Genomic DNA, 15,553 nt, shown 5'->3' with positions numbered 1-15,553 from the left:
TAAAAAATAACAAGCCACTTTTATATCTCCAAATCAGAAAAACAACTGGAAGTCTGAATTACTCAATCCCACTAACAGCACTCTGAACAATCAGTTACTGCTCATGTTCTTTGCACACAGTACTTTTGTAATCACTACCTCCCCTTCCGGCAATTTTGTACAAGTTTTATTTTCTGAAGTGGGGTTTTGCCAGGGAGTTACTTTGTAAATATTATTTCTGGAAATGATAGATCACTTGTGCACATGGTGATTTAAAAATTCATAATTAACACCTCGTTACCTTCCCAGGTGTATATTGGCATATCCATCCATAACCAGAGCCAAAAAAATTCATCTGCTAAGCCATTCAGCTTAGCACTGTTCTTTCAGTGAATGTCCTTCTAAATTAATACATTTAAGTAGTGGTAGCTATGAGTTTCCTCAACAAGCCAGAGTTGAAAATGAAAACATATACCACATAAAACCAGCTATGGTGTATCAAAGACTTATTCATTTTACCTGAATACATAGTTGATGTACTGTTGGTCCAGATCACTGGGAGAGGAGGGAAAGAAAAAAAGGTGCTCGTTTAGCAAAGCAGTTCATTTGGTATAAGAGATCAGTATATTAAGCAGTATTCTAACACTATAATATTCCATTATATTAATTTATATAATATAGTTAGGTAATAGTAACATTATATACATAATGAATATAATATAGTAATAACTTTATCGATATTAATAAATTAGTTAAATTCTCAATTAATCAGCATATTAATTTACACATAATTCACATATTATTTCTGTTGTTTCTATGTCAGTGGAAGTCTCATTTAAAGTGAAGTAAAATGAGACTCACTAAAATTTAGAACCTTTAACCAGAGATGGAAAATGGTTTTGAAATAAATGAGGTTATCCATATTCTACAGATGCATATATTATGAACATATACATAATATGCAGTGGCAACAGATCCATCTCCATCTATACAGACAACTGCAGATTACAGACATTGTGAACATGTAGTGCCATCTGATTCTAAGACTACTATTGCATGGTTGGAGTTCTAACAAGCAAATGGGATTAGTGAAAGGTTTCAAGGTGCTTAAGGCACTTGGCCATTTCAGTCCTGTGGTAAGTCAGCAACTGCTGAACACTTCTGAGACTGTCACAAAGGGAAGTACTGACAGATTCAAACCATGCAGCTTTCCACATGAAGACAAATTAACATTGCCTCTTAACACCTGTGCCAGTAATTAGGGGTTCTTTTTCCAGGACTGAGTCATCACCCTTGGATAACACAACGTTTAAAACTAATTCAGTGTCCCAGTTAGCAGTACAACTATCAATAACCACATGCTATTGTTACCAACAATAAATAAGGCTCCTCTTGCAAGGGAAGTCATTAATGATTAACCAAGAGTGGCCCAGCTTATGCTGATAATGCAGAGATCCCTACAGTTTACCTGACTGCTACACAGATGTGTTTCTAAGCCCCTTTGATAGCAATCTCTTTCTTTGTAAAAGAATATGAAAACACGCTACCTTAAGGAGCCAGGTTTCCACAACTTGTGAAATACTTTGTAAGCCCCTGTAATTGAAATGACATGTGTAATTGCCATAACATGCAATCATTCTGACAAACAACAGCTTGTTTGGCCGTGGTACTGGCAGACGTGAACCCCTCTGAATTACAGTTTAGCAACACAGCACAAAGGATTCCTAAACCATGAGTAAAATGAACCTATCGCTTCAAATTAATAGTTTTCAAAGTGTTATCATCTCAGAGTACAGTCATGCTTTGTGGTTCTGCTAGTTCTTCTGAGGAAGAGACAACTTCTAGCTCACAGCAGCTACAAAGGAGAGTGTGTGTGTACGTGCTTTTGTGTGTAAATACATACAGAAAAGTGTCACAGAATGGGTTCTTCAGCCCACTCGATTTTGGGGATAAGTTCTGTGACATATTAATCTGTGTGGATCCCTACATAGAGCTGTTGGCTCTGAGCTGTTGGCTCTGAGCTATCTTCACTATTTAAAGTTTTCTCAGCTCTAGCATCTCCTGGTTCTTTACATTTTTGACCCACCCACCTCTTGGTTAGCTCACATTTCTATTCTGGGTAAAGCTTTAAGTACTCATGGAAGAAACAATACAGCTTCAGGCTCTATTTTTTCAGACTCTTTCTACAAGGCCTTGGGGTATTTTTTTTTTTTAATTCACAGAGAGAACCAGAACATGAAAATTAAATCCAGTAGAACACTGAAATAGATGTATCCAATTCTGCCTCTGCTAGACAAGGTGAAGGGTAGAACACATGTCCTTTCTCTAATGCCCTGTCTCGATAAACTTAATGCAGGAAGTTGGTTCATCTGTTTGCCCTTTCTTATAGCATCTTTATTTCAGTTGATAGGAAATCTAATTACACAAAAACCAACAGTCAAATCAACAACTCTCAAAACCAAAAGAAATGGAAAGAAGCTATATTTTGAGCATAAACATTTTGTTGGCGCTTCCTACACGTTTCAAACACTCAAAAGAACCCTTCTGAAGATTCTCTAAGTAGTTTTCCACCTCCATGACCAAGCACTGCTTTACAAGTGAAACCACTTGGCTTTGAGAAAGCAGTAACATCACTCATTACAACAAATAAGTATTTGATGTGAAAAAATCCATAGCTTCTACTTTTTTCTAAATGAGCAAATGTTTATATATATATAGTATTTCCTAGAGGAAAAAAACTCCTATTTCATATTTGTTTAGAATGGGATCTGTAGACCTCCTCTAGACACGAATACATATAAACACATTACCTCTGCTGTGAAAATTTTACAATTTGAATAGAAGAAATAAAGAAGGAATCATCCTTAATCTGCAGATAAGACTTAATATATGAATGAGTCACTCAGTCTATAGGACAGGTAAGAATCAAATACAAGTTACTGATTATCCACCCAAATGCTCCAAAGGACACAAATCTCCTAGTTAAAGATTAGTACTCTTGTTTTCTTCAGATTTTCTGGGTCTGACTGTTTCTAGCTTTTCAGGGAAGAGTTATGATTTATCTGAATCAATGTTTAGTCTGAAAAAAAAACCTGATGGGTTATGCGACTCACTGTTAAAATTCTTAAAAAATGTGTATGATTGCCTAAAAAACCCCAGCATTTCAACATCCTTCCTCTGGGACCATATTCCATGATATTTTCGAGTATTTTTGTCAGTTTTTAAATAAAATCTGTGTGTGCAATAAAGGTCTAACTACAAGTTATTGTTTGCCTTTTTCATGTTTATTCTCCTCTTAGAAAGAAGTGTCTCTCAGTAGGTAACCATAAAAAAACAACCAGAAGAGCTTAGTGCTGATTAAAATTGTATGTGCATTTTCTCATCCACTGTTAACAGACTGCAATACCTGGTTTATGCTGATGTTGTTTTCAGCATAAAAGCTATAATAGGAATGCGTTTTCTTATGTTTACTGATCTTCATTCTTTCCAAGTGTTTCTTATGTAAAGAATCTCAAATATCGGTAATTTCATAATAAAGCTCATTTCTCCAAAATATTTACTCTTCCTAAGTCTTTTCTTAAAGAAAATTACTTACCAACACAGACCAAGTGAATTAGAGCCCATAAATAACCACTTGGATCAAACTGCAATAAAGAACATCTACATAAATAAAAACATGTTCATGTAAACATACATATTGTGATTTCCCTGCAGTTAACTTCCCAAAGCAAGTACAGCGAGTGGGAGCAATGCTAAAAGGAAAGAGAAGATGACTAAAGAAGACTGGGAAGACTGAAGTTCTTCCTGTCCCCCTTAGAGACCTGGCATATGCCAGTTACCCAGGTTCTCAGCTTGTCTTGACAGGGATGGTTGTATTTCCTTCAGTTATGTACAACATTTTAAACAATCCAATCATATGGACCTCAGTCTGTTTAGTCCGGTATTGGCAATCAGGGAGGAGCAAAAGGATCAGAGGACCATCACTAAGGTGTTTGTCATGTCTCCTTTCTCCTCTCAGCCTCTGCAGCAGCTAAGGCTCCAACTAATCAGAGTATCCAAAAGAGTGTTTCAAACAGACATCTGCCCTTGAGCAAAGCAGGCCCTCTTCACAATCAATGGGTAAAACCAAATATTTTGAGAGGAGACATTTTAGATGTCTGCTTTCAAGGGAGATGAATCATATATCAGAAGTTCCTGCTCTGCTCCATGGACTATGCAGAGCTAGTGCAAGTGCAATGCTTCCGATGGCCACATTTGATCAGATGAATCCAGACAAGTTCCAGATTCATCCGACTTCAGATATTAACTGAAGTGTCTAAAGCAAGGAAGCGGCCTTCATAGGTCTCCAAATGAGAATCTCCAATGAAGAAACCTTTGCTGGATGGAGCACTCTCTGGAGGTACCTCCTTTCTTTCTCCAGTAGCTACAGAAAGTGTGTAGAATGAATACAAAACTAGTTTAGGAACCTTCTGAAAGTACATGCAATTAACTCAAACCTAAGTGATTTGCTGTAAGCCCTGTAAGAAGTAAAATCATGGTTTCCCCAGCCACTATCTTCACCAAAGAGCTGCATGTCCAGACTGCTCAGAGGTTTTACCATGATGCAAACACAGTAAAACCAGCACGACTACAACACAGCAACAGGAAACATTTACAGTTCCTTCACAGGAATCCTACCCTAGCTTACAAGTAAAAGCTGCATCCCTCGTATCCTAACACAATGTCACACATCAAGGTCTAACTAGAGCTGCTTTACTAAGCAGAACTCACCTGTGTGTCACACAAAGGAAGGCACACTGCTGCTGCCAGGAGGAACAGCACACTGTGGAGAAGAGAAAAAAAAACACCACAAGATCAAAAGCTTGCAACTTGGATTTGTACTCTCAGCAAAGTAGAGGCAAATCCACTTAATTTTACACTGACACTTCAGTTTTTTATTCTATATTTAAAAAGCAATTTCCGCCACCACAATTAAGTTTTACTTCATGCATTCTTTGCAACTCATACACAGCAAAGTTGTATGGAATAGAAGCAGCAAAAAGCATCTCAGAAGTGATGAAATCAAGTTTTTTTGGTAGAGAATATTATTCTTCACTTGCCATCTCACTTCCCTAGGCTTCTTCAGAAAGCCAAAATCAACCAATTTCTGTCTGAATGGCTACCAAAAACTTCTTTTATTAAGGTGAACTGCCTGTTAATAATTCCAGCAGAAGTGACTCCCTTAAAAGTAATGGTGTTACTCCAGAACACAGAGCAAAGTGAAAATGAGAGGTATTACACTAGAAATGGTTTAAGGACAATGTAAGTCCTCTCCTAATCCACTGACTTAAGTTAAATAAATTCTCAACCTGTGGCTGAGTCAGTATTTCTTCATGCTACACTGAATACACTGATGTCGAATTTCTGTGGACTGTCACTATTAATAATAACATAGACTCGGGTTGGGAGCTTATTTTCCTGCTCTCTAGGGGCATAGGAAAAGACAGAATAAAGATTATAAAAAACTCCAGTATCCTTGACAATAATCCAGTGGTGAAGACAAGGCCAGAGTAAGTTAGATAATGGAAATAACAGGAAGAAATTAGGAAGATAATGCCTCTAAGTATACTAAATAGTAACCCAACATTATCCATTCTTAAGTACAGCTAAAACATTACAGGATGTGGAGAATAACAAGTGTGCTTTCTTCAAGGGACGTGGGGGCATAGAATGAAACTTTTAATACATGGCTGGTTGACTTTTGTTTGTCCTTTTCTATCTCCTTTTTGAAGCCTAAACAACCAGGGCCATCAAGGGTTGGTAGCTTGTGTAGCTTACTATCACTGAATCACAAAATCATTGAGGTTGGAAGAGATCTTTAAGATCATCTGTCCCCCAGTACCCAGTACCACCATAATCACCCCTAAACCATCTCCTCAAGTGTCACATCAAGATGCCTCTTGAACACTTCCAGAGACAGTGACTCCATCACCTCCCTAGGCAACTTATTCCAATGCCTAACCACTCCTTCGGTGAAAATTTTTTACTGATATCTAATCTGAACTTTCCCTGGTGCAACTTAAGGCTATTTCCTCTCATCCTGTCACTTCAGACATGGCAGAAGAGACATACTCCCACCTTGAAATGAATTAGTCTAGCAGAAATAGATATTATTTACCTTTTATTTCTCTCAAAAGGCATTTTTAGCTATTTTCTAACACATTAATCATCTTTCTGATACTGTTTATGATCACCCATTGGAACTTCAAACCTGGTTTCCATCTCCTTTCCAAAAACGTTATGAGCACTGTTTTTTCATTCAGGAAGACTGGTCTTCTGTCTTTTTTTATTTTTGTAAGAAGAAAAAACATATCGATTCAAGCAATGGTTAAAAAAAGTTTAAAAATATTTAATTACTCCTATGTTGCAACTTAGGCTCACCGCCCACAGGAATGTGCCTGACATTCTTCATTGTTCTGGTGCCATTATCTGAAGCAAATAGAGAAGCTGGAGCCAAAACAAGTCTGAATCTGAATGTGAGTAGTTTTAAAAGCTTACCTACAGACTTTCAGATGAGAGGTCTGCTGTAAAAAAGAAAGTATGATTAAAAGATTAAAATTTAACAATAAAAATGGTGAAATAGTCCTTTCTCCTTCCAAAAACTGGAAAATGATGATAGCTGATCTTATTGCACCAAACACATTAAAACTTCAATTAGCAGCATTCAACAGCCCATTACATTCGAGCATGGATGAGCAAATTTAAATCGGAAAAGAAGAATCAGGATTACGGATTAGCCTACTTCAACTTGATTTATATTTTCAGATTACTTACCAGCAGGTAAATCTAAAACCAGCATGAACTTTATACCTCGTCCTCAAACTTAACTTGAATTATACCAAAACTGTGTCATGTATGTACTCAAAAACTGAGTTTTCTTAATTAGGTACTAATTAGGTACCTAATAAAAGATATCAGTCAAATCAGTCTTGATCTAAACTCATGAAAGTTTCCCAATTCTTTGGTACAAAATTATTCCTGAGAAGCTTCTCAGCAAGGCCTGTCTTTGCATTATCCTTGTCTGCAGTGCTTTTGTTTTTAAAGAGAGGAATCATAAGCATGTGACATAGAAGGAAAATATGAAACACCTTGACAGGGACACTAATCAGAGGAAAATGTCACAGGGACATAGTATGGTACACACTCTTATGTCCCTTAGGCATAACCTTAGTGACCTCTTCTGTTTGTTACAAGTAGTAAAAATGGGTTATTTATTTGTCTTCTATACAGACAACAGATATAATGAATGGAAGATCCCTTTTACAGCAAGACAGAGGTCACTGTAAAAATGACTTTGTGATGAATGATTTCCCCGTGTTAGCTCATACAGCAGCTCTTTAGTCAATTAGAAAAACATTTCAAGAAAAGCCTAAAAAGAAGGCTTCTTATTACAGTTTGTGAGAAACAAACTCAGCTCTTACTAAAGGGTGCAGGAATTATTTACCTGACTTTCACAGGTCTTAGGGCAGATTCTCAAGAATTCAAAACAAATTTAAAAATGGATTGTTCCTCCTGCATTTCATATGGAGATATGATCTATCTATAATCATACAACACACTGGATATATTATACTGGTTAGATATAAGGACCCAGTCCTTCTCCCTCTCAGCTCAAACAATGAGATTTTTATGTGGGGACATTAAAATTATGACAGAGAGGGAATATTAATTTTCAAAAGGAAAAAACAAGCCAGTCTTAAAAATGCAGATCAAACTGGTGATACACATATGCCCTGTTTCACATCTCGTATCAGTATAGATACCTGTCAACAGCAAAACTCTCTCTGGGTATCACTAATGACCAGCTATCACAGAGAGACTAGAAAAGCACACTGTACTAATGCTGCTTGTATTAAAAGAAATTAAGTGTCTTGTTATAGGGCAGTTATATCACAGTAGTTACCTTGAATGTATCAATAAACAGATCAATTACCTCTTTCTGCACAAACTTCTGGAACCCACAGGTTATAACTTCTGCTGCGTTGTGCACAGTGAGGAACACTGGGATTGGCTGCCGTTGGGAGAGAACAAAAATGCCCAAATCAACCCAGAACAGTCACACACATAGCAAGGGGCACTCCTCCTAGAGACAGCTGTCCCACATGTTTGTGGTTTGGGTTTTTTGTTTTTTAAACTGTAAACCCATGCCATATCTCCTAAAAGGGACTTAGACCCATTCCAATCATTACCACATGGCACAGGCATCTTTAAATGCAGGCCCTGCTGTAGCACTGCTTGCTGCTTCTCCCACTTCTGAGTGCTCAGCCAGTTTGTTTGTACACAGCTACCTCAGTACGATTTGCTCCAGGTTTCTGCCTCTAGTTTTCCTTCTCTGATCCAACATCTGCACCCTCCACAGTAAACAGTTCTCATTAGTTTTCCCATCTCTGTCTACTGGTACTAAGAATACAGTGTGACTCCTAGCAACAGAATTGTGGGCAAGATGACTTTAGGTGATTGCTTTCAGTTACTGCTAGGAAGAGATGCCCAAAATTAGGGTAGAAATGCAATAGTTCATACACAAGTGATGTTGAAATTGTACTCACTGAGGCATCTGGACACCATCCCAACATGAAATCATTAAGAAACAAAACCCAGTGATAACAATAATGAATCAAACACTCATTGCCGGAGGCAAACCCAACCAGAACTAGTGGTTCATAATACTTCCTCCAAATCAGATCCATGGTCTCTCAGACAGCTGAAACAGAAGCAATTCTCTGCTCTGATTAAGATAATGTAAAGACTAAGCCAGTTTAGGAAGCAGTATTTCCCCACTTGTGTATAGTATTTAAATCACATAAGTAGAGAATGAGGTAATTTCTCAGTGATGTCCATGTTTTTAAGTATCAGGTGATAAAAGCAGCAAACATCTCTTAAATCGGACTTCGCGTTCAGAAATCTGTATTTTCTGTAATTTTCTTTTCTTTACCATGAAGCCAGATAAGTATCGCTAATTAAACATTTTAAGTCATAATGACAGCTGAGGTGGATCCATAAACACAAGAGTTACACCAAGGTAACTTCTAACATCTTTAAACTAAAAAGGAACAAAAAATCATACAAACAAAACAGCTTCACCAGTTCTGAAAGCCAGTTCTCAACTGAGAATATAAAACCAGAAGTATACAACATGAGCAACCTGAGCCTGAATAGTAATAGGAAATACAAGAAATAGCCATAAACAAGGAAAGTTGACAGCAGAATTTACGTTCTTCCTTTTGTGAAGCCAATTTGTTGGGTTTTTCTTTCCTCCTCTCTGCTTTTGGCTCTTCCAAATGTGTTTTGGAGCCAACAATGGCTCCAGTTTGCCTAGCCCAGTTAACCTTCTCCATATGTCTATTGCCTTTGATGTGACTATTTCTTGAATTTGTGAGTGGGTTATGAAAAGAAAGGTTTACTGGTTGGGCAGGCAGGGTGAATTGACTCTGTACATACCTCCCCTCACAGCTCTGCATACTTTTGTTAATGCATCACAGTCCAGAGCTAAGCAGTCCTCCTCCACTTCCACCCCTGAACCCTTGGGCAGGGGAGACTGCCAGCACCTCTCGGGAAAGGCACAAACAGAGATAAAATTGTAGCCCTGCCAGTATACAGGAGTGTTTGAAAGTGTGTCTCCTTGGATTTGATCAAAAAAGTGTACATAAATTCTGCTTTAGGAATAAACTTGCTTAATTCAAATATGCTCCCAGTCCCAGTACAAGGCAGTACATAATAACTACGACCTAAGACTACTTGTCCTTTTGTCTTTCCTCCTAAAACGGCCACAGACTTAGACCTCTAAATCCACATTCATGTACAACAAAAAGCCATTCAGAAATCGGAGATTCTCCTTAAGAAAGGTTGGGATATAAATCAAAACCATTCATAGCCCCTCTGCCACTCCAGTGCAGCTCACTCGTGAATGACCAGAGTAGGAACAGGAGGGAAACACAGTAACTGACTGCATGACTAGGAAGTAAGAAGAAATAGCAGAGAGGATGTGATTCATAACTCCTCCACCACCCAGGTGAGCAAGCAGAAAAGATGCTGCTGCCAAGGCTTTTTGCTGTTTCCAGGCAAGGCTCTTCTCATGGATCTTTGCTCGCTTTACACCAGAGAAGGCCAATGGAACTTCCTTTGACAAGGAACCAAGAGGAAGTAAATGTAATCACCCTGAGACAGAACTAAAGTGGAAGCAGGGGCTTCTGAGCACAGGCCTGTGTTTTCACAAGATTATTTGGTTCCAAGATGAGGCCTCCAACCTTGTTTATGAGGACAGAGACCTCCTGTCCTTTTCTGCTCTGCCTCTTTACTGAGATGTTCAAGGGATCGCTACAATCAGAATCCTGTAAAAAATTCCCTTTTGATCTTCTTTGGGGTTTAGGAGCTGACAGGAGCAAGCTGACTCTAGAGTTACAGTAAGATGCACTGACAGAATGCAGAAGGGAACTAGTGCAGAATTTGGGCTTGCAGACTGCATAACAGCAGTAAAACATTATTATTTTTTAAAAATTCGTGCCACTAATTCATTTTATTTTTTTAAGAAAGACTATATCATTTAAGTATAAAGCATTCAAGTTTAATGAAAGCAGATTTGACATCTTGTAAACATTTGATAGGTTATTGTGATGCAAATGGATCATAAAACTGATTAATCTAACCATTCCCATAATCTCTTTCCAACTTTCAATTTATTTTTTCAAATCCGGTAAAGAATGAAAAGGCTCTCACTGAAATGGTCTTCATCACTTTCCTGGATGGATTTCCCACAGATCCCACAGTCTCATTCCCCCTTTTGCAAAGCTGCAGCTAATAAATTCTTCAGCTTCTTCCCTACTTGCAAAATTCAGACCACTGAGGATCTGTTCTGAAAAACATTGAGTATTCTGGAAAGATGCTGAGTCCTTTGGACTGTCACAGAGATGCTTTTTGATACTTCATAGGACTGAACCACTGCTTTAGCACCATTAACAATCGATGTATTATTTAAACCCCTCCTCCCTCCTTTCCCCTCAACCCAGGAACAGCATTAAACACCATGTATGAAGGGAATGTTCTCTGTTTACAAAGTAGAGATAATAAAGAATTGACTTCTACTTGTGCATTTCTTACCAATCTAGACAGTGATCTAGAACCAGCATAAATGATGCCCACAAAAAGTACTGAAGCAGGAAGCCATGACAGGATTTCAGACCTGTGAAAACAATTAAAATCTCATTATTTCACCACATTATATTTACATACAGTCAGGAATAGTTGCTTGCAAGGAATATAATATGTATATATGTACATAAATTTCAAATGTGTGCATATTAAAGTCATTGTCCAATTGTTCAGTATTCCTCCAATTTACTGCAAGTCCAAGTCAGAAATTATTCACTTCATCTAATCCAAGAGAGGAACTATCTGCAGATATATTTTTTTCTTTTACTCTTTCCCTGGCTCCTCTCTCTCCAAAATTGTATTGGTTTATCTTTTTCCTTAGCAATTACTTGCACTGGTTTTAAAGGAGAGAAATTTCAACTAATTTCCTTGATGTTCTGTGAAAGGAACAAAAACTGACAAATGAAGGCATTAAATGGCGCATTTGCACAGACAGCACACATTTTCACTATGTACAAATACACTTGGCCACCCACACATTCATTTCTCAGCCAGATTTACAAAGAGATTCTTCCTAAAGATCAGATTGTCTCTGTGGGAGCCTATCTCTTGAGATTTCCTAATGATATTCCTTTGACTAAGCCAAACTCCTGGAGGCAGTTTGACAACTAATGGAGGAATGAAGTCATCAGATTGATCTGATTAATTTTTTTTTAGCTATGGTTGTTGCAGCAGGGTCAGGTTTCAGTTCCGAGAAGGGGCTTCAGAATTAGCACTTTTCCATTTTTTTAAATCTTGTTACTTAAGGGGAAAAAGGGACCAGACAGGTGGTAAATTTCAGAGAGAATAATGGAAGACTTTGAGCAAGGGAAGAAAGGAAGAGGTAAGGGCCTGAATCAAAGGCTTCCCAGGACTGAAGTCATGGCTAATCCATTCACTCTTCCCAAGCTTTGAATTAAAGTCAAGAAAAAGTTAGCAAATAATGCTGGTTCTCAGAATAAAACCAAACTGCTTGTAGTTCCTTAATTTGCATTACACTTCCAACTAGTACGTAAGACTTAAAACGTTAATTACAGGTACTGCTACACTACTACACTTCATGGAACACAAGAAAAACAGACCACTAAATAATGAAATCAGAACAGTATGAATGAAAATAAAACATAAAGATACATGTAATCACAGACAAGGAAGAAACCATAAATATCACACTTCCTGTTATATGACTTTCCAAGATACTCAATCAGAAACCCAGGGCCACGAATACAATCTTTAGATCCTTTCACTGGCATAAATATTTGCTCTGGGTTTTCTTGAGTAGTCACCATAATTTTTTATAAAAACGCTGTTCCTTTTAAGGTTATTGACTTCAACTGGAATTTCATCAAGACTGAGATCTAAAACTGTCATGCCTCATTACCAATGAGTTCACATCAGACACCAACAAAAATACCCGCCGCCCTATTGGAACTGCAACAAATGGAAGGAAGGGGGAGGGAAGAAAAGAAAGTAGGGCCGAGAAGATGAAAGGAACACACGATGAAAACCGAATTTTCATTTAGAACATAAAAACACTAAACTGTAGGAATCCCAAATATGTCTTCATCTCCAATGCAATACTGTGAAGTGCAATGGAAAAGGACTTCAGATGCTTTTTCCATGATGTAAGGGTAGAATTTTATGCTGCCAAGTGGGAATTTCAGGACTGAAAAAGAATGCATGGATGTTTGATGTAACGTGTCAGCATCAACAATCTGCCTCGTATGTAAACCAATTAGCAGCTTCTTATGTTGGCACTACAGTGATGTACATGCAAAACAGGAAAATAACTGATGAGCTTGTGGTTGTTGCAGGGCTAAATCCAAAGCCCACTAAAGTCAGAGGGTAGGTTCCCCTAAACCACACTTTGGAGCTTCGGTTTAAGTAAGGCTCTGAGCTGCTGCTTAGCTGTGGGGGAAATGCAGCACTACAAAGAATGCCAACCAGAACATATTGGACTTATGTGCCTACAAGGGTTAGGCAGAAGCTGGGCAGCAGACTGCAGCACTGTGTAGCATTATGTAGATGCTATCCATATTCCATTGTGCTCCACAAAGACCTTGTTTTGGATACAAGCTTTGCAGATAGTATTTGCTGTTTAGAAGCAATGATGGAGAGTCCCTTAAAGTTGGGAGCACTGGGAGGAAGCAGATGAAAAGCAGGTTATCCACAAAATCTAAGAGAGTACCCTAAGTAATATGTTTTCATTTGGTCTTTATTGTGAGGTTAGTCTTCTGGACTTTACACAAAGGCTGATGATCTTTATGTAATAATTTAATACAGCTGAGACACTTGGAGATAACCTGAACTGGCTCAGAAGGTATATGAGATCAGTCCACATGACAGAAAAACTGAGACTTTGTAGAAATAAACAAACAAATGGATGGTAGTTTATTATTTGAAGCATGAGGAGACTGGATATGGTATTCCTAAGTATACTACACATAGACAGAAAAACCCCAAACCAACAGATGGATTCAGAGACCAATATTCTGTAAGGGGTGGGGGTGTAGAAATATCCATATCCCAGTGGTAGTACTAAATCACCTTTTGACATTACGTTTGTTTGTTGGGGAGTTTTTTGGTTTGTTGGTTGGGTTTTGGGTGTTAGATGGTTTTGGTTTTTGGCTTTTGGGGTTGCTTTTTTTATTTTGGTTTAATTTTGTTTCTTTTTAATACAGGAGATACAAGCTACAAGTCCAGCTCAGCAAAGCATTAAAGCATGTGCCTGATTCTTCTGAAGAAAGACAGGTTTAAACTCATGATTAAGTATTTGTCTGTATTATAGCCAAAACGTGTCAATTAATTCTGGTCGTTCCATTCAGTCTATTCTAGAACAGGTATTCTGCATTCACTAAACTAATAAGAAGTCTCTCAAGATGTATTTTAATCCGTTTTCCTACAGTGCACTGACACCTAGTGGCCTGAAGTCTCCAGCATCAAAATACAAATAATTTTTCACCAAAACTTTTGATAAAAACATCTTCAACATCATAAAGTGGCTCTTGTCCAGTATTTTCTTTAAATTATTTCAGAATTTGAAAAAAATCAAATATATTTTCCAAGTTCGGGAAAAAAAAGATTCAACTTCTTTAATTTCATGGTTTAAAGCAGAAGTAATCATGAGTGATGACAATTTGAACTAAAAAAGGACATTATGACAGTGATATTTCTTTGACTGTTCTGTGAAAACGAAGTCTGCACCAAAAATACACATTTGATAATAATATATAGATATCAGTAACTGCCACTAAAGCAATGCCTGTACCTAATCTTGCTTCTACCAATATCACTGATGGCTATTATAACAATATCCTCTATTTATCTACACAGCAGATAAAAGATTTACTTGAGTAAAACACAAGTTCTCTTCTACATCGGTGAAGCAGCACACACACACACACCCCAACCTGTATTTTTGCCAGTTAGTAACTTTCACAACCTATCTAACTGTGTTGTGATCCAGCTACAGAAAATAAATATTTAGCAGATACCAAAAAAACAGATTACCTCGAACACAAGTTTATCTCCACCCAGCCCAGCTTCCAGGAGAGGTGAAGCAGAAGTCCACCCACTAATGTTTGCCACCTGAAACAGAACAACACAGCATCTCTGAATTGTTTGTCCTCTTTAATCATGAGAATGACCTTAGAATCCACAGAACTTCTCACAGCACATCCTCATCATGGCTAGGCTTCGCGAACGAAGATTTAGGAAACAGCACATCCATGACTCCAGTTATCTACCATTTCTCTAGGTTACCAGGGATGCCACTATTCTCCTTTGAATCTTTCATTTCTGTGGGCTTTCATTTCCTGCAGATTTTCTAATAATCTGGTGCTTCCACATCCTTTTTCAAATGCTTTATAAATAAATTACCATCTACCACAACTACCTTAATCATGTAATTGAATCCCCATTTTATCATCTCTTCCTACGCAAGGTTTATGATAACAATAGCGATATTACAGCCGCAATGATCTGAAGATGCAAGCGAGGCAAGGTTTGTGACAAGAGATGACTATCTTTTCATACATAAACTGTTACTGTTGGAACAAATAAACATGATTTCAGGACTGAAAGACTCACTTCACCTGAAGTAATAAGCCCCAAGGATAACGTGTGTAGTCCTACTAGTTTCAAACATTAGCTCCATGAATTCCCATGGTAATTCATGCTGGGTTTAGATTACAAAATCCCTTAAACTGACTGCTCCCTCCCCTGCCTCTAGAGCTTCTGTATCAAGCACCAAGTGAAGTGTCATCAACAATAACATCATTATTCTGCATGAGCCTCTGATTCAGAGCCCCTAGAGAAAACATCTTTACAGCCAGATAACCTTGTGTATGAACCACAATGCTGTGGTTTTCTCATTGAAAATGTACATAACAATTACGTTCATTCTGCACTG

General features: G+C 37.8%; 1 protein-coding gene across 9 annotated transcripts in view; it reads right to left on the bottom strand.

Annotated features, from left to right (window-relative positions):
• TMEM241 (transmembrane protein 241) overlaps nt 1-15,553 on the bottom strand; it is a 56,329-nt gene that overhangs the window by 35,281 nt on the left and 5,495 nt on the right. For 7 of the 9 annotated variants that reach the window (XR_010430694.1, XR_010430695.1, XM_064655286.1 and 4 more), the window contains exons 3-10: nt 14,653-14,730; nt 11,113-11,194; nt 7,952-8,029; nt 6,517-6,542; nt 4,750-4,801; nt 3,575-3,623; nt 1,527-1,572; nt 499-534 (exon numbers count right to left, since the gene is read on the bottom strand). Coding sequence is in view for 6 of the 9 variants with exons in the window: in XM_064655286.1 (XP_064511356.1) it covers nt 499-534; nt 1,527-1,572; nt 3,575-3,623; nt 4,750-4,801; nt 6,517-6,542; nt 7,952-8,029; nt 11,113-11,194; nt 14,653-14,730 (447 nt within the window). In the remaining 3 variants the exon portion in view is untranslated. The remainder of the gene's footprint in view (nt 1-498; nt 535-1,526; nt 1,573-3,574; nt 3,624-4,749; nt 4,802-6,516; nt 6,543-7,951; nt 8,030-11,112; nt 11,195-14,652; nt 14,731-15,553) is intronic. The other 2 variants (XR_010430696.1, XM_064655268.1) reach the window with 1 other exon arrangement.

Source organism: Pseudopipra pipra, chromosome 1 (assembly GCF_036250125.1).
Source record: "Pseudopipra pipra isolate bDixPip1 chromosome 1, bDixPip1.hap1, whole genome shotgun sequence".
NCBI classification, from domain to species: Eukaryota; Metazoa; Chordata; class Aves; order Passeriformes; family Pipridae; genus Pseudopipra; species Pseudopipra pipra.
Note: the sequence above shows the minus strand (reverse complement) of the source record. Positions and strands in the feature narration are given on the sequence as shown.